This window comes from Apostichopus japonicus, chromosome 21, assembly GCF_037975245.1.
Source record: "Apostichopus japonicus isolate 1M-3 chromosome 21, ASM3797524v1, whole genome shotgun sequence".
NCBI lineage: Eukaryota > Metazoa > Echinodermata > Holothuroidea > Aspidochirotida > Stichopodidae > Apostichopus > Apostichopus japonicus.
Window position 1 is genome coordinate 18,149,565 of NC_092581.1, and position 23,255 is coordinate 18,172,819.

The window sequence follows — 23,255 nt, forward strand, 5'->3', positions numbered from 1 at the left end:
AGATACCATGTCTGTCATCCTAGCCACATCCCCTTCCCTAATTTGCTGTTGATAGATTGATATTTCTTGATTTCTTTACCTGTTCAGTCCATTCTTCCTCTGTAATCCTCAGTTTCACTTCAAGTTCCAGTTCCTTACTGGCACAGTGACATATCTCCTCAATCTCTACTTGGTGTCTGAGGAAGTAGGTGATGATAAAACAATCAAATAATTAAATAAATCTGGCAAATCAACTCTAAACTACATCAATAACATCCAATAATCAATACAATTATGTACACAAAAGTATCATATTAATCATATTAGTGGAATATAAGTGATAACAAATAATAGTGGAATTGATGATAGGAAATTAAAGTGTCATGATAAAGGTACAGTAAATCAATCAAGTAATTAAACAAATCAGTCAAATCAAATCTAAAATACACTGATATCATCCAAATTAGCCTAGAAATAAAATTACTTTAAGTTTTTTTAATAAGTTTTAAGAATGTTATCTATTTACTCACTCAATGAGCCCAGCATCCAGAATATGACAAAGCTTGAAGACATTAGCCTCTAACTGAAAAGAACTTCCAGTAACGGACATAACTTGAAGCCAGTGACGATTTCGAATTTCCTGAAAGATATGAAAGTAACAGAAATGAGGAGTGACTTAAAGGTATCATTATTTACAATGTGAGACACTGGGAAGGGGGGAATGAATGATAAGGGTAAAAAGCATTGAACATTTGGTGAAGGGATAAATAATTGATTTTTATCTGATTATTAAAACAATACTTTTGAGTTTTAATGGTGAGGAGAGGAAATGTGATTAATCGGTGTATCAGTCTCCCAGTGTGCTATTGCTTTTTTTTATTCCCAACCTCTTTAAGGATACACTATCATTAGTAAAATATATTTTAAAGACCTCTAAACGTGACATCTTACATGGTAAATTTCACTGTGAAGCGCCTCTATATTATATGCATATTTGAGGTCAAACGTCAGCTATAAATCTATCCCTGGCAACATTGCTCACATTTTCCAGATGACGAAACCAATCAATATAAATTTACCTTCTATGTGGATCTCTCTACAACTGGGGTTCTCAATAGACATTCGACACACCACCCTTGCACTAACTATTGTAGGCAGGACATCAAGGCTGACCCTACCGGCTTACCCTGCACATTGCTCAAACTCTAGGTTTAGTGCGAGTTTGATTCTGTTGGGCCATTTCATCCAACCAAGGTTCTTTTTCTCTGGCCCCTGTGGCAAAATAACTGAGAAGCCTTGGCTCTATACAATCCAACAGACTTCCTTTCATCATATCTTGTTTATTCTTACCTTAGATGCAAGTTTGTGAAGGATAGGAAAGACATCCAGGTAGAATTTAATGGAATTCTTCATCTCATTAAAGGCATCCCAGTCCTTGAGCTTAGATGGAAGGTTCTGGCACTCCTCCCAGTACGTCTCCACCTTAAATGAAGAGGATTAGGAATAATGGGGGATTAATTCAACATCCAGAAGATGTGGAAAAGTGGAAAATGCAATATGTCTCTGTGGCTGGTTATCATGTCATGTCTCTATTTCAAGTATTAAAAAATATTCTTGTGAAAAAGAATAGTTTCGATCCTAGCAGGATCTTCTTCAGAGCCTCTGAAGAAGATCCTGCTAGGATCGAAACGTCAGGCCAACTTACTTTTACACATTCTATTACACAGGCTCTCTAGTGGATAAGCAGTTTGCTAACAGATTTATTTTATTTTGAAAAAGAATAGTTGTCTACAGAGAGAAAATGACTTTTTATCATATGCACTAAAAATTATGGAACTAGTAATTTATGCATCCCTAAGATGAAAGTATGAAGGGAGGGCAAGGAGAAGTAGGAGGGGATCAAGGAAGGTGAAGGAGGAGGGGGAATGAGGATGGGGAAGGAGGGGAACAAGGAGGGAGAAGGAGGAGGGAGAAATGTCATATTGAATAACTACACAAAAAACCTCACTAAGGTTTTCCTTTTTCCTTTTACATATCATAAAACATGGGATGAAGATGGGTAGAGGAATATCATGGGGAAGGAGGGGAACAAGGAGGGGAAAGGAGGAGGGAGAAATGTCATATTGAATAACTACACAAAACCTTACTAAGGTTTTCCTTTTTCACTTTTACATATCACACAACATGGGATATGTACAAGATGAGTAGAGGTTTATCAATGATCTAGGATATTTTCTGGTATTTACTGATTTATTATTGCTTCATAATTACCTCACTGTTAGACTTGCTCAAGTCAGCATCAGCCCATAGTCTGTCTCTAAACTGACCATCAAAGGCAATAAACTTCTGGAAAAGTCCGTACAGAAGACCAAGAAGATCTAATTCCTAAACAAATGATAGAAAAAAACGAGGAATATTTTAACTTTATACTGATACAAAGTCCAATTCAATTTTAATATTTAATATTTTCTGCTACATTAATATAAATCGAATAGTATCACTAAGAAAATATCCTGTGCAAAGTAAGCAATTTGGTATTTTTGAAATTCAAGTTTTTGTCAATCATATCCCATCACAGCTGAAAAGAATATACCAACGCAAACAAAACAGAAATAGGCAATGTGATTGGAGAGTTCAATAGGATACTGTCATTGACATCAGATCTCCTTACATTCTTCTGCATAACAAGGTCTGTATTATGTATATACCAAGAATCACTGAGTGTTAACATTTGTGGATTTATACAGACTGATATGAGGGCAACACCACTTATCAGAATTCATTCCTATCTCACCAGCAAAAAAGATGTCAGAACATGTCCAGAACAGATAAAAAAGAACTTACCAGAAAGTGTTTCAAAAAAACTAATGATATCAACAGCCAAAAATTGTCTAAAACAAATAATTTATATAGTTGAGACAAAAGCAAGACAAAGGTACACTTAGAGGAGTTAATTTTTATTTGTCATTAGGTCCTCTTTTGGCCCTGTAGCTATCCCCTTATAAAGAAAACAAGATACAAAAAAGGCTTTAAATTTTACCTCTCCTGTTTTGTCCAGTTCTGGGAACGGCTTGCAAATAATTCCAAACAGCCTTGAAACAGAATCCAAAGTTTTCCTCTTTGAATCGTAGAGCTTGAAAATTTCCTGAAACTCATGAAGCCTAGCAACCGCCTCTGCTGGTTGAACTCCTGGGACAGCTGGTCCCTGAGAGTCAAAGCTATTACGGAACTGGATGACCTCTACTACAAACAGCTGAAAGATATAGACATGATTCAGAGATTAAATATTATCTATAGAAATGAATGTAATGAACCCTAAAGGATGCATTAAAACCATCTAAACATTGAAAGCATTTTTCTTGATTTAGTTAAACCACAATTTGAAAAACAAAAGCCCTGCAGATTAAGTAACAATAGGTGTGTAGTTTGTGCAATTGTATGGCACAACTAGGTTAGAAAAGATGATAGTCCTATAACAATACATTGTTTTTTGGTTTGGCTAAAATATGGGGAATGAATTATAATAGTCCTAGTTAATATGGTTTCTTACAACCTCTTCCTAGAAAAGCTAACAATTAATAGAATAGCTGTCTGCTAATACAACCGAGGGAATTCATTTCCCAAAAGCATAATCAGTGATAAAGCTGAAACAAGGCCAGACTCTTTTGTGTGGTGATAAAAAATTATCCCATATAAAATATAAATTTTTTTTTTCCCCTTTGGTTTGCAACATGCTCCCTTCCTGGCCCTTCTTTTCTTCTGTAAAGCTATACAGGCAACACTGTTTAATTATATTACTACATCAGAGCTTTCCACCGATAAAGGATAATATCAGGTTTCATAAAGAGCCATTTAGCGTACCTTAACTTGCTTGTCTAACTCTTGTTCAAAGGCTCCTCTCTTTTCTCTCAAGAGGCGAACACGACACTCCTCGGCTAAATCCAGTACCATCTGCCAGCTGTCCCTCAGAGCCTCAACTTCATGAACTTCTGTTCGAGGCAAACGCAACTTGTAACTCCTGAAACAAAATCAACATACAATGATATGATAGAAGGTTATGTGATGTGTAATAAACGCATAGAGAATATCAGGACAGAAAAGTCTTGTGAAATTTACAGAGAAACTGTAAATTTGTAATTTATGCAATATATGAAAATATTATCAAAATGTAAATACCAGTCTCTATCCTGTATTATTTTAGTGCATAAGCAGCATTGAACTTTGTATTAATTAAATTAATTAATTAATAAAACATTAATAATACGACCAGTGGAAAGTTTAATTTGTTTATGCCCTTTTTCAGGCCTAATAGAAATAAACCAGCAACCAATAGAATGTGAACTGTGCACTTGAATTCCATTAGTAAACTAAAAGGTCTGATTTTGTATGTATTGCATTACGAACACAACATCTCACTGAAGACCGCCAACCCGCACCTCGAAAGAAGGACCATAAAACTACGAATGGAATATTTTTTCAGTTTTCTCTTCAAGATTTCTTAGCACTACTTGAACCTATCATATCTTCTTGTTGATAAGCTCAGTGCCGTGTACATCTCTCAAACTTTCATTAAACTAGAATGAAATGCTGACTGTCCCTCTAAGACAAAATTGTGTAGAGCAGGGGTTCCCTAACTGGGGTGCAGCACCCCCAGGGGGTGCGTGAGTCCATCCCAGGGGGTTCGTGTGATGTTTCTGAAAGTCAAAACTAGAGTACTTTTTGTTGAACTAAAATCTGATACATCATATAATTTAGTAATGTACAAAAGTACCTATCGACAAACTCTTTTTGCGTTCCATAGGCATATGTTGCCATAGTAGTACCGTACCGTGCATGTGATACTTGATCTTTTACGAAGCAGTTATAGTATAATAATGACTCAGATCGTGTCTCAAAAAGTTGGGGGTTCGTGGACAACTCTGACATCCACAGGGGGTCCGTGGGGGGATAAAGTTAGGGAAACCCTGGTGTAAAGAAAGAATTTATCATCGGAAAAAAATGAAATATTCTAAAAGCTAAGAGTGTTCATACCTCAAGTTGTCATATATGGTCTCAATTGGTAGGTAGATACCATCAATTTTATTTTCCATGTCTCTGACTTCCTCCAGAAGAGTGAGGGTGCTGTTAAGCTGATCAAGTGTTGTTACATCTGCCTGCAGTCTGCTCTGGACATTGGCTCTGTATAACAATGCATTGTCCAGCTTCCTCTGTGTGGAAGGGAAATAGTATCAATGGATTAAAATTCAGTCAGAATTTATAATTTCATCAAAAACATTTCATCAAAAATATGTTGTTTTTTATCCACCTCTAGTTTTTCTTTTCTTTGGTAAACAAGGATATTTTCCAAAAGACCACAATGCAATTGTTATCTTATTTTAGTTGATTTTCTCTTGTAAAAAAGACACCCCCCCCTCCTCCAAGACCCTAGTATTTCTCTCTATTATTTGTATGTGGGTAGTCACCATTGTAACATACAAGCTTGACTTCAAAACTAAGGATATAGCATTTTCCTTTTTTTCTAAAATAAAAGTACTACATTTCTTCACCCATAAGTGATCATTATTTGTTATCTTCATGAGTGTGACACAAATTTTGAAACTTTCCAGAGACTGATGTTAAGGAAAAGTAAAGATTATCTGCTAATAGTTATGTAATAATGTAGAGAGATAAACCTTGGCTTCCTCGTGTAACACTTGAGCATACTGCGACTTCCACTGAACTGCAAACCCATAGAGGGCGTCCCTGATGGGTCTCGTCTCCAGACAGATCGGACCAACGGGTAAAATATCTGGGACGTCCTTGATCTTGTTCTCAATGTGGAGCAGTCGTTCGACTTCCCTCTTGATGGTCATCGTACCGGGATCGTTGCTGATGAAGTCATAATAAGTGCCGTACATGTCATCCCGCCAAAGGAAATCGTAAAAGCGGAAGTGGAACAGGTGCTGGTCGACGGTCTGCTGCAAATCTGTCAGATAAGGGAACAAGTTTTATCCGGGGTTTTTAATTAAGCTTGATAAATTGAATATTTCCCAGGGTCCATGAGAGGCACAAGGGTCATATGCCTCTATTGTTTCACTCAATTAACAGTATTGCTCAAAAATACAGGGATTTAAAGATATCATTTTCAGAGACATGACTTTCAGAGGCACAGACTTCAAAGTGTTCCTCATAGGCAGATAACAGAAAGTACCTTTACCAAATAACCAACAACACATAAAACAATGCTCTGTTAAGGTAGGCCTATATCATTATAGAAGAAGTCCTGGTCACATCTGTTCTGCTGAAATATGAAACGGATGATAGGGGTCAAAGGAGAAAGGCAAAGACATATGCAGACTTAATTTTCTGACAGACAGTGCTCTCTTTCTCTTACCCCTCCCCTACCCCTCTGTGCATTGCATGGTCAGACCCTACTAATGTACTTGACAATAACATTGCATCCTCACCTGTAACAACTCTCTTTAGTTGTTTCAGAGTGCTGTTTACTGCAACCTCTTGCTCTATGTCAAAGAGGAAAGACTCCCCGACCCTTTCACCTCCCCACCAGGTCACTTTGTCTGTAGTCTTCAGAATGGACTCTGCGATCACTGTCAAGGATTTCTTCACATGGTCTAATGTAGGTTCAATTATGATGTTAGGAATAGCAAACTTCACAGCAACTTCAAATCTGTTATGAAACAAAACAACCAATCAAGTTTATTTTTAATAGTTTACGATACATGAATATTCATGACATGAAGAAGAATACAAACTATAATAATAGCTTAATTAAAGGCAACATATCTTACACAAAGGTAGTAAAAATTGAGATGAAACTACTAATTAAAAGTTTGAAAGAACTTTGTTATCTTCATTTTATCTGATAGCAAATGCCTTTTCAACTCATTCTCAAAAACTTTGTTAATGGTGCAATTCTAATTTGAGCTATTCAAATACAATGTCAAAATAAGTGTAAAGGTCACCAGTATTAACTAATAAATGCAAGAAAGTGAACAGTAACTCATGTTATATTCAACAAACATTATATTCAATTGTCTAGTTCTAAACTCCTCAACGTCTGTGAAATAATTTGGAAAGGACAGAAACCACCAAGAAAGTATTATGGAAGGCGTGTAACATATTTAAATATGCCATGATTCGTGGCCAACATGGCTGACTATTAAAACCAGTAATCTGATTACAAAATACTAATTTTGTCAATCTATTATGCACTGAATCTACAATTCTATTATATCTCCAATGATCAAAACAGCTTAATAGGACCTATCAACAACACTAAACACAGATCAAATTGTCCCTTCTCAATTTTCTTTTTTTGTATTAGTCATAAGTACCTGAAGTCGGCAGAGGCATGAGGTCAAGTTTTGCCTTTTGATAATTGTTTACTATAAAAATTAATTAATAAGTCATTAATTACCTTAGATGGGTAGAGGCATGAACCCTCTCAGAGGTCCAAGACATGTCGGACAAGAACGACATGCGTGAAGATTCGTGACGACTGGCAGATGACTCACTCCGGACGCTGCTCTCATGACTGTAACGACTGGATGCTGCAGTGCTAGCTCGGCTTTTGGTCCGCGATCTTGAAACAGACCTTTCATTCTCATCAAATTCTTCCTCATCAAACTCTTCTCCCTGTTCATCCTCCTCTTCCTCCTCTTCCGAGATGGCGCCAGATGCCATCTGGGAGTTGCGAATGTCGGTAGCAATTTCTTCAAGAACTCCCTCGCATCCCGCTGCCTCTGCTAAAGTGATGAGTGACCGGCAAACAGAGGACAATACAGCGTGGTACACGAGCTCCGAGTAATAAGCTGCAGAAAGGAATAGATATAAGGTGATTCAGATAGTTAACAGGGGTGGTGAAAGTTTGATGGGGAGGATGTACATGTAATTCACATCTGAAGCAGATGGTACCATGAGCTGACAGAACCATCATCTGGCCAAGTGCATCTCTTCTCATGTTGCGTAAAATATTTCATGAAACCAACCAGACACGATTTCATGAAATGTTTCAACTCATGTAAATAAAAGATCATCAGTACTTCCACATATCTTACTATTTTATATCAATAAAACTTTTCAAAAAATATAGGGTTCAGATGCTCTAACTCATTCCTGGACTAATAGAAATGTCCAGTTTTAGACAGTACAATGTCATTTCTGAATGTGGGAGGGGAGGGGGAGGGGGAGGGGACAATGGCAGTAAAAGGTTTGTTTAAGTTTGAAAATGAGTAAACCTTACTATACTTTCAAGCACATTTGACCCTGAATACTTAACAACCTTAATTTCACATTATTAAACCAGCAATCTGCAGATGTTTGTGACTTACTCAGAAGTTCGGATATGAGCACATTTTCACCGCTCCTGGGTTCACTGCTGACTGTCTCACCACTCCTGGGGGTGAACAAAGCCACTTTTGGAGTAGACCGTCTGGAGGATGCAGACAGGGTGTGACTCACATTGGAGACAGGTTTCTTCTGCAAATAAAAGATACAACCCTGGGCATAGGCCTAATTAATCACTCTCCTTTAATTGCGTAACAAGAATTCAATCGGTGTAGGCAGGATAGAGTCAAGGAAGAAAAGATGCAGCAGCTGCAAAATCATTTGCAGCAAAGCTGCAGCATTATCAGACAATAATGAGTTTCTCTGCAGATCAGCATGCCTATGCCTATTGTGTAAAATATGTGGAGCATAGAAGATGATGTTCTTTGTGTGGAGACTCGAAGAAAATGATATAAACAAGCAAAATTTATCTTTTGTCTCTCTATTGTGGTTCCAGAATATCACTTGGTTTATTAGCCAGTGATTAGTGCTTTCAAAGAAATATCAGTATAAGCATACGAATAAGAATAAGGACGGTGGAGCACACAGCAACAAAGTGAAACGGTGTTCATTCAAATATCGATGGCTAGTACAGATCAAGACACTAGTTAATTCTTGGTTAAAATAATGACGAAACAGCGAGGATGTTCGAATAGACCCTTCCTGTCTGCAAGTGGCATGGATTTGTGGAAAAGGCAAGAAAGTTATGCAAGAGGTAGAACACTACCATTAGGCATGATTCCTAAACGAAGAACACCTTTCATTACCAAGATAGTACCTGCGTGACTTTCGTAGAACAATGGAAATAATTTACATGATCCATCACATTTGCAAACTGACTGCCCTGATGCTGTAGTCTCCTCAGCTTCCTACTATTGACCAAACAGCTTTCTGAATTTGAGAGATATTTTTGGCAATACATTCAACATATCTCCTACTAACATTTGCTCATAACCAACATGATCATCTGAGAATAGATTCCATGGTGATCAACTTTGTGACCGAGGTTTTTGAAATAATGAAAAACATACAGAATATGTGTTTTCTATTAATTAGGCAAAGCTATGACTGTGAATGTTGTTGCAACAGTATCTTCAATATGCCTACTAAAACTTCCTTAATCACAAGAAAATGATTGCATTTTGATAAATTTGGTAGCTCTTTCAAGAATAATGAAAACCAACGAGAAATTTAATTTATCTTGGTTAGTCAAAGCTGTGAGTATGAAAGGTATTGGTACAGTATGCTGAACATACTTACTAAACCTTGTTGATAACCAGCATTACCATATGAGAATGAATTCCATTCTGAAGAATTTGCAACAGACATTTTTTTTCCTTTTAGAGTAATGTAGGTTAAGGAGAACCTGGGAGAATCTTACCGATCCCAAAAGAATGTTAACGACTTCGTGGACAGCTTCTTGAATCTCTTCCACCAGTCTTTTAAGCTGCTCCGATCTAACATTAACTCCTTCCACCAGATTCACAGAGAAATCACTAGGAGGCTACCGAGAAATACAACAAAAAAAGAAGAAAAAAATATTTGAATGAAACTGGGATTTCTTTGTAACAAAAACAAGATGAAAAAGCAACAGTAATTGCAAAAATTTGTTTTGACTGCTCTCTGCTTGCTACAAAAATGATCTTGTAAACTATACCATCGCAGACACTGCCCTCTAGAAATGACGTGAAATGGTATTTTACAACATGACTGTCCCTACAGATAGATATATTTAAGGGGAGGAGGAGGTGCCGTTATGTAAAGATGGAAGGCGATACTAGCTTTGGATGAAACCCAAAGTTAAAAGGGTGGCAAAAAAAAATATATCTCAGAAATCAGAGAAATTCAATTAAATGATGCATGACTGAGAAGGATGCACGAATAAAAAGCAAGTATTTACATCAACTTACCCAAGATCTCTCAAATGCTGCATTCATGTCAAACAGAAAGAGCTCCCTCAGTGCTTTCAATTTCGACTCTATCTTGGTATCGATGACATGATTGACCAATGAAACGGTTTCTCTCAGTTTGGCATTAGCTACGGAAATACAAAATGGCAGTTATTTAAATCTCGTCAATAAGTTCAGATTTATATAAAACATTTTGAAGAAGAAAAATATAGAAAAGAGTGACAAAATTAATACGAATTGCTATCACTCACAATGAAATAACAAAGTTTAAATCAATACCGTAGACCTCATCAAAATTCCCAAATAAAGTTTGCAATAGATAGAAAGAGAGACATAAATTTTTACGATACAATGAAATTGGGGTATTTCCTTATTTTATATTGTTGTCACAGTTAATAACAAAATCAACAAAGGCTCTTATATCAATAATGTACAAATTAAAATATCAATTCAATTCACCTGCATGAGCCTGGTGTAAAAATGCATCAATATTCATAGAATTCCAGGCAATCGAAGTCAAGCCTGGCTGGAGAGCCTGGTGAACTTGACCGATGTGAGACGCAAAGAGACTTTGGACCGGCGTTCTGATGTCGTCTCGAATTTGACCCAACTCCTGAAGGCAGAGCTGAAGGTGGTCGTTATACTTCTTAAATCTCTGCTCCTGCAAGAAATTTAAAAAAAATATTGAACATTATGTGCATTTTGGAGGTAGGGGTGGAGGGTGGGAGGAGGTTTATTATTGATAGATTTACAACTAATTTGAAGACTCAACAAGTTTACTGATTTTTGTTAAAGTATTGGTTAAGTAAAATAACGAAAGTTACCTGTTTGGATATTACTATTGCCGCTTGTGGGACCTCAATCTGCAGTCTGTGCATCCACCGACATTCTTGCATAAGCTGAAGAATTCTGCAAAATATAAAATTTGATGGGAAGATTAGCTTTTCTGAATATTAAAATTAATATGTAATTCCATTTCTATAAACCGTAAAACTTGCATCTCTGGATGCAATTACTGTAAATCCTACCTCCCTCCACAGCCCCACCCCTTTCTTCTCAAAACTTCTAAGCCTACCCAGGCCTCTGTCTATAACTGAACTAAATTTCATCTCTGGATGCCATAACGATAAATCCTATCACCTTTCTGAGTCCCCACCCTGTCCTTCTCAAAAACTCAAAAAACTCAAAAACTACCTCAGCCTCTCTCTATAAGTGAAGTCAGAGCTGGCGGTATTGCCAACAAGCAACTTCAGTGTACTGTCCACTCCATAATGTTGCAGTATGAATTTTGATAGAATATCAATCATATTAAACTATACCAGTACACCATCATATCTCACTAAGGAACCTACAATTTTATATTTAAAATATTAAAAATAATAAAAATAATTTAAAAAATATATTTAAAATATAAAAAATATTTAAAATTTTCTTACCTTTCATCAACATTCACCAGGACCTCACTGGTCTCTGGGTTGACTGCTAATATCGGTGATCTCAGTCCGACTTTAGCCAAGTCAATTTGTGATTTCCACTGGTTCAACCACAAACTCTCGAAAGTCACCAAGGCAGTCGCGATGCGATTATAGAATTTGACGATGCGCAAGTAATCTCGTAAATGACTGACGGCTCGATTGTCTCGGAAGACTTTCATCGGTTCTTCGATCTGTTGGAGGAGCTGACGTGACCAGTGCACTGACCCTGCGACCTGAGGAGCGTTCCTAACCAACGGAGGGTCACTCTGGGGAGAAAAAAATTTATTTGGACCAATTTTACAAAACATCATTTCTTTAGAATTTTTCTTTTATTAAGTCCATGCAGTGTAAGGTAAATTAACATGGACAATTTTGTCATTTTAGTGTGTATAAATCATATCAATAATTATTAAAGAAGTTAAAGCATGTCATTGACTGTGCTTACCTTATGCTGCTCATACATATCTTTGACAGCTTCTAGATCGCTCTCATATATTATGAAAATATCTACATATTTGTCTGAAACCACTCTCTTCATTCCTTGACGATGCATCACAGGGTCAAACCTGAACAAAGAACACACCCAAAGACAAGAAAAGAAAAGAGAGAAAAGGTGATCAGTCAGTAACAAAAACTTGGGGCATTCAACGAAAGGATTAAAGGGTTCAGAAATCTTGCTATATTTTTTTGTGAGGTTAGTTTGAACATTTACAGTTGGCATGTACAAATATCAAAGTTAAATAATCAATCTGACAATAAATGGTTTTAATGTTGATAAAGTGACTGATGTCATGGGCAACCTCAAAGGTTAGTTTGCTTGTCCATTGAGACATTTTTTTGTTGCTTAAAGCAGGTGGACATCAAAATTAAGTTCTAACCTTAATACGAGGCTGAATTTAAGAAGTTTGCTGGCTGTACAATGGACTATGTGCACCATCTCTTAAGATTATCCATCTTCATTTACTGCAAATACATTTCTTGTCCCTCAAATAACATATAAAGTAGTTGTTGTCCAAGAGTAGACCAATGGGTAACCCTTTAAAATCAGCCTGTTAGTAACTTAAATAAGCCAGGTAAGAGAATGCTAGGGCATTTGCTTCAAACCTCTGTGATGTATTGCACATTCAAAGGCCCCAAACCTCCCCACCCACCCCCCTCAAATTGCTAACTAGCTCCATTCCCCCCCCCCTAAATTCTGAAAGTAAATGTTATCATCAAATGATTATTTCTCAAGGCTAAATGTTTTGTTAACCAAACCAAGAGCTTGGTTTACCTTGTAAGGACATTAAGTGCTTCATGTGTTTTCATCTTTCTCAGGAAGATTGCATGAATGTAAGCACAGAGATACATCTCCAGCTGTTGGACCGTAGTCAGAAACTCCTGATAGACAAAATCAAACTTGTCTTTGTCTGAGCTCTCGACGTCTAACATAATGGCCGTGGTCACATTCTCCGAGAGCAGCTTCCTGATGGTGTGAATGTGATCGGTGATGATAGAGGTCAAGCTGGGACCTTCTCTGTCACCCTTTAAGTCATTGTAAAGCTTCTCTGTTGAACAAAAGAAAGAAGAAGAACATTCAAAGAAGACAAGCAAACAGAATTCCTTATAAATATGAATGTTAAGTTATGGCTCAAGGGTCAAAAACAGTTATAGGCTACGTATACCTGTGAAATTGGGTCATTTGTTAAGACGGCAAAGAGTTTGTGTTTAGACAATTGTCACCCAGATTTACTGTTGAGAACAATAATGGGTAACATCGCAAACATTTCCATTAAAGAGAAGTACTCATACCCATCCCAATTCTCAATCCCAATCCTCACTCAACTGACCAGGGTGCTGAGTTGACATAACCGATGAAATGTGCTGACATAGTACACAGGTGTTTATGTCATAAATTGTGAAGATTTATAAGTGATGTGATACATGTTGAATTCGAATGCTAACTCTATTTTTCTCTCCTCCTCTCTCTCTTCTCTCTCTCTTTCGTCTCTTAAAACTTTACATACCCTGATATGTGTAAACAAGTGATGCTAACCTCAGGAAAAATAGTGTCTCCTCGTAACTATACTAGAGATATTAAAAAAGTTCACTGTTGCTTGAAATGAACTTTCAACTTACTCAGAAGCAATGCATTCTGGGAAGAAAGTCCAGTAGTCGTGCTAACCAAGTCATGCACTTCATCAGCATGATAAGTAACATCACTAACGCTCTGATCATCAGCGAGTATGCTGCCCTCTGTTTTATCCTCCTTTTGGTCCGAGTCAGGGCCCAATTCTTCCTCTTCAGCAATCGGAGGAATACCAGACAAGTGAGAAAATGACGTCTTGACAGGGCTGAGGGGTGGTCTGGGGTCAAGCGGGGAGCTCACTGGTAAATTGAAAGGAAACTTAATAAGACATGAACAAGTACATTTCATTCCCTTTGAGTGATGTACAGTCCCAAGATGCAAACAAGATTAAGTCTAAAAGCTTCAAAACTTAAAGATGGCACTTGAGTATTTTTAAATATTAAAGACAAACAATGGAAGTTCTACCTTGGTCCCCTTCACTCTGTACCGGCCCAGGAGTCACATTATCCAGGGGCTCATCGATGGACCCCTCATCCACTGCCAAATCATCTTTACGTGGACGAGGAAGGCCCTCTGCATTCTGGGCCAGTTTACCGTACTGGACCAATGTGTGAATGACTTCCAGTAATTGTCTCAGCCGAGAGCAGAACGTATCCAAATGACCAAAGAGAGACTCTTCGTCGGCAAAAGAAATGCCATGTTCTGATTCACCTGATAGATATGAGAAGAGCAGTGATATGTTTTAACCTCATTATAAGGAATGATTTAAAGTGATTTACAAATTTATTTTATTTTAAGTTTACATCTTTCTTTCCCAAACAGAAGCCGTAACCACATTAGTTTTGGGTACTTACTAAAGATGGAAACTAACTGAGTTTACATCTGCAGTTTTGTTATGTGATGAGAACTAAAACTTAAACCAAAAGTTATGTTTTTAAAGGATTTAATTTATTTTTAAAGAAAAGCGAAATATAAAACAAATTTCATGTTCTTCCTGCCAACAGTGTAAATGTTTAACTTATCGATTTGATTGCAGTAATAGGCTATGCTATTGTGTCATTCAAATTTTAAACCTTAATGAAAATTGAAATGTTTTAATATGTCTAAAACCTCATTTTTTACCTGCGACTGAAGGTGTTTTTGATGCCTTGCCGTGTGAAGCCCCAACCCTAGCGAGTGATCTGTTTTGTCTACTTGATGTCGGTGCACCCAGGGAGCTAATAGAAGGGAACGTCGTTAGGGTGTAAACACCTCCAAGGCTGTCTCGGACATTACGAACCATATCTTTGTATGCACCCTGTGTGAAACAAAACATGGACAGAGAAGGAAATAAAGAACAAAAAAAGACACTTTTTTTACATTCATGAACAAAGTCAGCTTTTAATCTTCTTAGGGTAGGGGGAGAGGCATTCTAGGCATGCTAGGAGCATGCTAAGAGTATAGCATGCATCATGAAAAAATAATTAAGACCTTTATTAAATCTTTTTGGGATTTGATATAATGCTAGGGAGAGTAAGTTATAACAGTCATGTTGCTATACCATCCAGTTCATAAAAAAAATTCTGGGCTATATTATGTAAACTTTTTTTGCTGATGAGGTTATAGGTTTTGTTTTGTTCCCATACATAGTAAGTTGAAAAGAAATGCAAAAGCATATTTAGTTCACCATATAAAGATATATATATATATATATAGATATATACATATCTGCCATTTCTATACAAATGTTTTAGTCTTTAAGAACTTGCCAACTTTTCTTCCAAGCTTCAGCAAAGCAAGACGATGAAAGTCTAGAGTTCTAATATGTGATTTTTAGAAAACTATTATTACAAAGTCATGTCTACATATGTAAATGCCAGATGCAGGTTGTGTGTTTTACGAAACACTGGGCTACAATAAAAAAGCTATCAAACATGTTATGAATCGTAATGAATTTCAAAGCAAAGTTTTATATATCTCAACTGTAAATAATCGAAAACTCACATAAAGTTGAACACAAGCTTTCAGTTTTCCAAAGAGGGATTCATCTTCTGAGACGTCTTTGTTATCTTTCCTTCGGCTTGCTCTTGTTTTACTAGGTTGACCTTCGCTGCTGTTAACTTTAGTTCGAATCTCTTCAAAGAGTACCTTCCAGAGAATATCTTCCTGGTTCAGAGAGAATGTATCTCTCTGAATATATCCTTTACAGGCGTTTACAATCTGGTTGGTGATCTGAATGCAGAAATAATAAATCAGTAGTGAAAAGTTGAGCTTTAGGATATCCCTTATCGTGAGAACAGTAGTTTTATGCATTACTAGCCTACTTGGTATATTCTATATTAACAACAACTATGTAACATTCTTGTATATTGCAAACAGCCACCAATCACATGTATCAATGAAACATGATGGTAATATGTTAATATCCCTAATATGTAGCCTACAAGTTGATCATAGCTTAAGCCTTTTTGTCCTCCTCTTAACAAAAAAGGAAAAAGAAATAGAGCACACCTTTACAAACAGTAGTCCCAAATATCCACTGCGAGCATAGAATCGTGAAATGGAGTCCATCTGTTTGACATTATTCATGAGACCAGGGAGGGCGCTGTTCAACATGGTGGTGGGCGTGGCTCCATTGTACAGCTGTTCAAAGTACCTTCTCAGTGATTCCAGGTACTTAACCTTATCTTTGGTCTCATTGGCTGCATCAGTTATGCTGTAGAAAGGGGAAGGGGAGGGGGAACACATGGTAATTAATGTTCTCACAGAGAGCCCAATAAAATTATTCTCATTAGTAAGATCAAGTGACTTATTTCAGGTATACATTGCAGTTAATTTAAGTACCTTAGTTTAACTTGTTTGGAGCAGTTAATTTGTACCGTAGCTTAACTTGCAACATATATCTCAAGTAAAAATTGCCTCATTCCATCAATTGTCTTTTAATTTTCAAGAAACAGAGACATCATTGGCAAGAACAGTGCTAGAGCCAAATTAATTATCCTAAATGAGTTTTTATACCTTCTAAAATTTCTTACAATTTCCTATATTTTGTCTTCTGGTTCCTATTTTGCCATATTTGTCCTTTCTTTACTACTATGCATATTCTTGTCATTCCCTCTACTTCTTCAATTCATAAAAACAAACCAATAGAGAGGATGACCATGGAGCAGAAGAAGAAGAAGAGGGCGAGCTAGTTTAAGTAATGCAAAGGACAAGGTGTTCATTCCGAATGTGCTTGAAAAGTATCAACAAATTTAGTTTATAAATTTATAAAATCACTGCATACTACAGTTACTGTATGATGTGGAGAGCAGTCCAATGCCTAAGAAAGGCTTTTAGTAACAAATGTATCCAAGCTAAATGTTCCTCTGATTAAGATATTCTGGGTGTAGCCAAGAGTTGACAGTACGGTACAAATAAATAACAAACGATCAACATTTACCTAGCATCGATGGCTTTCCATTTCTTGAGCACTTTTGACTTGGTAGTGATGAGCACACCAATCACCATCTTGCATTCCTTTCCCTTCAGCTGTTCCATGATGCTGGACAACATTCTCTGACGACGACGCCATCGGTCCAACTCGGAGAGTGGTCCAGAGGTAGGGTCCATGAACCTTGCAAATATAGATCAGAGATTAGTATTCCATCCAAATTTGAATTTAATCTTGTTCTTACCTTAGAAAAAGCCACAGCTATAGCTCTTCTTCAAAGGGAAGTTAAAAAGTTATAAATGAGTCATCCTCAAGTTAATCAACACAATATTACTTCTTGGTAATGGAATGTAGATTATACAGCATCATGAATGACTGTGCAAGTAGAATTCAGAACTCTCCTCCCACTCCCACCTCCCCTCTCTCTGCCACCTCCCCCTCCCTCTCCCCTGCCACCTCCCCTCCCACCCGAACCCCACCTGACCATAGGTGCTAGCCCTGCCATTAATCACTAGTAACAGGTGTCTATTTAATATACATCAAGAACAATATTTGTAAAAAAAAAACTGTTTTACACTTATGCTTTTAACCTGTTCCATTATCAGCAATGGCTGGCTTTAAAGTGTGAAAGTTTTAAGCTAGACAAACTAAAGCTGCAAAAGTAAATGTTAAAGAATCTACACCAAGCTCCTAGACACTTATATTTAAATACAAAATCAGGACATTTTCCTTTAACGATAGAGAATGATTGCTGATAATTGATTATTGTTGTTCTCTATGTACCTTTCATCTCCTCCATCTGCAAGGGCATTATCAATGGTGCTGATCCACTCGTTAACCAATGCCTCGTACTCAGTAATAATACCCTGATCGTAGGAGGTAGTTCGGTGTTTACTGAATTCATGGCTCACTAAATTATCTGGTCTTCTTAGAACCTGAACAACAAGAGTAACAGAACATGATGGTGTTTTATTAACAAATTTTATAGACTCGATTTACATGTTATACTTTTCAAATTTTGCATACAAATTTTTTTATTTTGTTAATGCATTTTACAAGTCTGAAAAACAACTATTAAATTGATGGAAAAACACTTTATGAGTTTCCAATAGCCAATACCATACATCAAATAGGTCTTGGGCTATTAAATTGCATCACTATTATATACATCCGATCTCCAAGATTTTCCAACTTCTAATACTGTCCTTTCAAAATCCTTACTTACATGTCACTTAAAAGTTGAAGTATTAAAGTATGCCCAGAAGATTAATGAAAACAAATACTTATATATATAAATTTGTAAATAACATATTATTACTGTGTAAGGTCATTCTTTTTGAAAAGGAAAACTGGAACAAGATATATATATCCAATTCTGCCAAGACTGACTTAATTCACTGAATTTCAAACAATATTTCTAAAAAGTAAAAATCTTATTCCAAACAAACTTACCCTTTTGTGTTAAGTGACAAATGAAAGTAAAAGTGACCATAATGAATGAACCAATAATGTAAACATTCTTTTATGGTGTGACAAATGACTAGTTTGAAGAACAAATTTTAAGAACAACAAGTAATGACAAATTTTATGAAAAACGTTTCACTTGGTCGACGGACCTACTCACTAGTATAAATCATGTGTGCTCATTATCTTAACTCTGCATTCAGTGTTACTACCAAGTAGGCTATATGAACATTAATATTAAGCAAAATGTTTAGGAGGGAATCTATAAGGAGACACAATTACAGTTTGATACTTTGTATACTACATCATGCAAAGCTGTTTAATGGATCTGCACAGACATGTCTCCACATGTTTCCACAACAACAACAAGTCGTTAGATAACACATAAGGACAATTAGAACAAAGTGGAATAAAAATCAAACAATGTACTGCACAGGTAATAAACTGACAATAGGAGTAGTATACAGTACAGACAGAATGGTGACTATCACCGTGACAAAGGAAATAGATTCTACATCTCTGAACCTAATTCAGGGAAGTTTCCAACTAAAGACATGCATGCTTGATTAACAGGACTGGATCAAATTAACAACAATAAAAAAACAGAAACAAAAAATAACCTACTTTTCTAATTAATTAAGCTATAAATGTAAAAACAAAATACACTTACTTAATGCTATTGTTTCTGATATAAGTAGAAGTTATACCCAAAGCACACTCTTCAGAAAACGTCCAGGACTAGTCTTGAGTTAATTTGGTGTTAAAATCAATTTTACATATAAAAAAATTTTAAAGTGTAAATTCAAAAAAACTTAGAACTAATTTATATCCTCATTTTAGTACCACATTACATCTAGGAATATGACTGATTAGTATAAATCTCATTCCTACAGCAGTACATCCACAAAGAACTGTTTATATAACAGATTCTAGATCTTATAATACCACTGAGATATGCAGAAACAGAGTTCCTGACCTATAAAGTTGTATGTAGTCAAATATCCCCTTTAACTATCAGTACAGCATGTATTTATAGCAGTTTAGCTTGTACTGTAACACTTGAGCCCCAAGGAATTTCTTACCCTCCTACATTTCAGCACAACAAAAGGAGAGGAATACTTTCACTGTGGTATATCTGACCATGATATGACAGTCACAGAGAATAATGCTGCTATTGTGTTGAATGGATCACTGTACTGAATCCAAACAAATTGACTTACAGTACTTAAAGAGGTTGGGAGATCAAACTGAAAGGAGATGACAAATTTCAATAATATCGTTGGAATGCACAGACTTCAAAAAGAAAAATTATATAATTTTAAACAAGCCTGCAGTGTGATTTCTAGAAATAAAGATAATGGAGTACATGTACAGTATTGATCAGGGTGTATGGAATCAAGAACTGAAAGTATGGAATATATATGAGAAAAGCAAAATGAAAACTCGAAAGAACAAGAAAAATGGGAAACTACAGTTGCTAACGATTGGGTTATGCAAGATGCAAAGGAAAAGAACAAATAATATGTACACAGTTTGCTAAATGCTGCAAGATAAAACATTTATACTATTTATACTTTGTAAGAAATATGGTAGTACACTGAGTCAGCCACTATAGAAGAAACAAATTGAGCTCAGTGAACCAGCAAACAATAGTGGTAAATTGAAACTTGACTGAGGTGAAGGAGGGTAGGGTGTGGATGGGAGGGGAAGGCACTGAAGATCTTGAGCATGACCACAATGACAAGTAAAATATGTATTTTTGTTTAAATGATTCCTTAACAATTTCTGCAGCAGTATGATACCTTAAATTGCCCTTACATGAGATCAATACTATAAGGACTAAGGACCCAAATCTGCATTTTAAATATTTCCCCCCAAAAAATCAACACACTGACTGAAAGTAAGGGTCACAAACTTTAACTTAGCTTTTGATTATTGATGGGCTCAATACAATTCTGGCTCCACCCCTTCCCCCCCCCCCCATTTTTGGTTTTTGGATCATAGACTAGTGACACTTTTTGTTGTTGCTATAATACATTTTTCATGAGTGAACTGACTCAGGGAACCACCAATGCTATATAGTTATCTACATCATGCAGAAGTTAATGCAGAGTACACATTGCACATAGGTTTTCTCTTTTTCTCTGGAAAGCTGTACTCACCACAACATGACTAAATGAAACTCTTCCCCAGCACTGATGATATAGGTGTACAATTAAAAAAACATGCTTTTACAATCAAACATTCATGCTTTGGTGTGCAAACTTTCACAAAGTGGAATGAAGTCATCTAAGGCATTTTAAAATCAGAAATTTTAGGCAAAGAGTTACTGCCAACTTTGCTCTTTGAGAAAGTAATCAAAGGTTATTGGCTCCAGTCATTGATTATAACCCTGTTCAAGTAACGAATTTGGAAAGCCAAGATGAATGATATTTCTTAATGTTTTATTTCACAGGTAATGTCATGCATATATATGCAAATAACAGCCATCAAATCAAGTCACCAAGCTGCAATACTTCACACAAATGGCAGTTAGTGACATTAGTATTCCACTTACTGATTAGGATTATGATAGCTTAAAGGGAGTGAAGACTTGTGTACAAAGAAACGTCGCATGCCGGTAATCTGAACTAGTTTCGAATGGGGGTGTAACAGAAGTGTAGTCAATACATGCAGCTACCGTCAATACCCACAACACAGTGTACATAGCAGCCATGGACATCTCAGGTCCAGATAAAAGATAACAAGGTATCACATTTCATTACTGTCTGCATTTTGTAGCGCTCGACAAGAAAAAAACTTCACTTGCAAGCAACGGAAAGTTAACTTTTAATAGAGGCTGCACGATGTTTGGGGCGAGTCTTCAATGCCTTTAAAGGCCAGATTACCGGCATGAGACGTATCTTTGTGCCCGAGTCTTCACACCCTTTAAGGATTTGATCAACAATGTCTATCAAGGAAAAATCCAAATCACACAACTGTTTGTGTTTTCCATACATGTGTAGTTCGTCGTGTCAAGTTCTTTCATACACCTAAATTGACACATTCGTTGATAAGCTAACTCAGTAACTGTAGTGTAGGCCTAAGTATACATCCATTGACTTTGGATGCTGTTAGCTATGCTCTGAGCCTTTAAGCTCAGATCCCAGAGAGTGGTGGTATCATATTGAGGTAATTTTGCTTAGTTTATGGGAGTAAGATTTCCAAATGCCAAAAAGTGTGAAAAATGGGGGGAGAATGTCTAATGCCTAGAAAAAAAACAATTTGGTCAGCACATAGCTGAAATGGATTCAAACTTATGAAATATGTAACTTTGCTTGACTGCAAAAAGTTTAGGTTGCCTGCTGTATCGTTGCTAGTAATATTTGAAGGTGCGTCAAGTACGAAGGTGCGTCAATTACGAAGCCTTTACTATACATCCTCAATAAATGCTTGCCTAAGCTGTGATTGACATTTTATTCACTGTACTAGCTTCAAAGGTAAATTAGCATCCATATAGAGAGATTACAAAATTTATTGTTTGAAAAAAGAAAAGGAACCCTGATACTGCATTTTTGCAAATTGTGATTCAAAACAGTAGGCCTACCTGTTGTCTAGCAGATGCTGGAACATTAACAGTTTCAGCAAGGACACCTGCATATCTCTCTAAGTTTGTTAAACATTGGTTGACATTTTCGTAACTGCATTTGCCCCAATCTTTTTGAGCTTTCAGTAATGGTAGGAAGATATCGGACAGAACGGTATTCAAATTATCAAGTACACTATGTCTAAGTTCCCCACAGAAAATGTCTTTCTCCATACGGACCGGGTCAACTTCAGAAGATACATCATGCCTCAGAAAATAGAGACAAGTTGTTTCTTCAATATTTACACCTTTTAATGTAGCCAAAGAATTGACGACATGTAATTGTCGAGTGCTTTGAAGTCCGGACGGATTAACGGATGTACTTTGAGGTCTATCAGAGTAAAAGAATAACTTGTTTGTTCCTCCCGCTCCTAGGAACTGGTTTATTAGCTCGAGGGTCTGCGGCTCACACAGAAAATCCTCCAGTAGCGTAGGATTGTCACCAAACCCGCCGATGTGGAATGATTCTTGGATTTTGGTCGCTATCCACCAATGTCTTTCATCCATATTTGCTGCTTTTCGAGAATTGTTACTTTAAATTCACTTTGTGAACAAAGTGATAAATATTAGCAAGTAAACTACGATATTTTGGGGCTGCAAATATTCTGCCGGTTGTGTCGCGTAAGGACTATGTGGGCCGCCATTTTGATTACCGTTGTCACTAACAACCGGGGTGAAAAGTTTATCCACCTGAGCTGTGTACGTACTGGGAGAGCGCGGACACGATTGACTGCGCAGGTCAGTGAGCAATGTACCCCTGGAAACTAATTCCCGACAGCGTCGTACACACAGTGTTATATGAAGACAACTCCTTTACAAAAACATGCAGAAAATGACTTTAGTTTTTAGAAATCCAGTGCTTTTCAGACTGATTATACCTAAAGCACGCATGGCCGGAAGGAGTTGCCAAACTGTTCAACAGGTGGTCAGTAGCTTCACAAACTGGGCCCAAGTCAAGCTCTTTAATCTCCGTCTCAGGAAAACCCAAATGTTGCGT

At 36.7% G+C, this 23,255-nt stretch overlaps 2 protein-coding genes across 11 annotated transcripts in view; one reads left to right on the top strand and one right to left on the bottom strand.

The window, feature by feature from the left end:
* LOC139962548 (kinesin-like protein KIF25) overlaps positions 1-20,534 on the top strand; it is a 90,341-nt gene extending 69,807 nt beyond the window's left edge. Inside the window, exon 16 of the mRNA XM_071962646.1 lies at positions 20,525-20,534. The gene's annotated coding sequence lies outside the window, so the exon portion shown is untranslated. The remainder of the gene's footprint in view (positions 1-20,524) is intronic.
* Positions 1-22,919, bottom strand: part of LOC139962546 (dynein axonemal heavy chain 5-like) — an 83,924-nt gene extending 61,005 nt beyond the window's left edge. For 9 of the 10 annotated variants that reach the window (XM_071962643.1, XM_071962642.1, XM_071962641.1 and 6 more), the window contains exons 1-26: positions 22,220-22,918; positions 17,953-18,104; positions 17,179-17,352; positions 16,248-16,452; positions 15,741-15,968; positions 14,880-15,054; positions 14,223-14,468; positions 13,808-14,056; positions 12,963-13,236; positions 12,135-12,255; positions 11,651-11,955; positions 11,039-11,123; positions 10,674-10,875; positions 10,215-10,342; positions 9,686-9,808; positions 8,310-8,457; positions 7,397-7,790; positions 6,426-6,646; positions 5,652-5,944; positions 5,011-5,186; positions 3,841-3,997; positions 3,020-3,232; positions 2,251-2,364; positions 1,330-1,461; positions 510-619; positions 80-176 (exon numbers count right to left, since the gene is read on the bottom strand). In XM_071962643.1, the coding sequence (XP_071818744.1) occupies positions 80-176; positions 510-619; positions 1,330-1,461; positions 2,251-2,364; positions 3,020-3,232; positions 3,841-3,997; positions 5,011-5,186; positions 5,652-5,944; positions 6,426-6,646; positions 7,397-7,790; positions 8,310-8,457; positions 9,686-9,808; positions 10,215-10,342; positions 10,674-10,875; positions 11,039-11,123; positions 11,651-11,955; positions 12,135-12,255; positions 12,963-13,236; positions 13,808-14,056; positions 14,223-14,468; positions 14,880-15,054; positions 15,741-15,968; positions 16,248-16,452; positions 17,179-17,352; positions 17,953-18,104; positions 22,220-22,765 (5,268 nt within the window). In that variant the 5' untranslated portion in view covers positions 22,766-22,918. Of the gene's footprint in view, positions 1-79; positions 177-509; positions 620-1,329; positions 1,462-2,250; positions 2,365-3,019; positions 3,233-3,840; positions 3,998-5,010; positions 5,187-5,651; positions 5,945-6,425; positions 6,647-7,396; positions 7,791-8,309; positions 8,458-9,685; positions 9,809-10,214; positions 10,343-10,673; positions 10,876-11,038; positions 11,124-11,650; positions 11,956-12,134; positions 12,256-12,962; positions 13,237-13,807; positions 14,057-14,222; positions 14,469-14,879; positions 15,055-15,740; positions 15,969-16,247; positions 16,453-17,178; positions 17,353-17,952; positions 18,105-22,219 lie in introns of all 10 variants that reach the window. The other variant, XM_071962635.1, reaches the window with a different exon arrangement.
* Between the last annotated feature and the right edge of the window lie 336 nt (positions 22,920-23,255).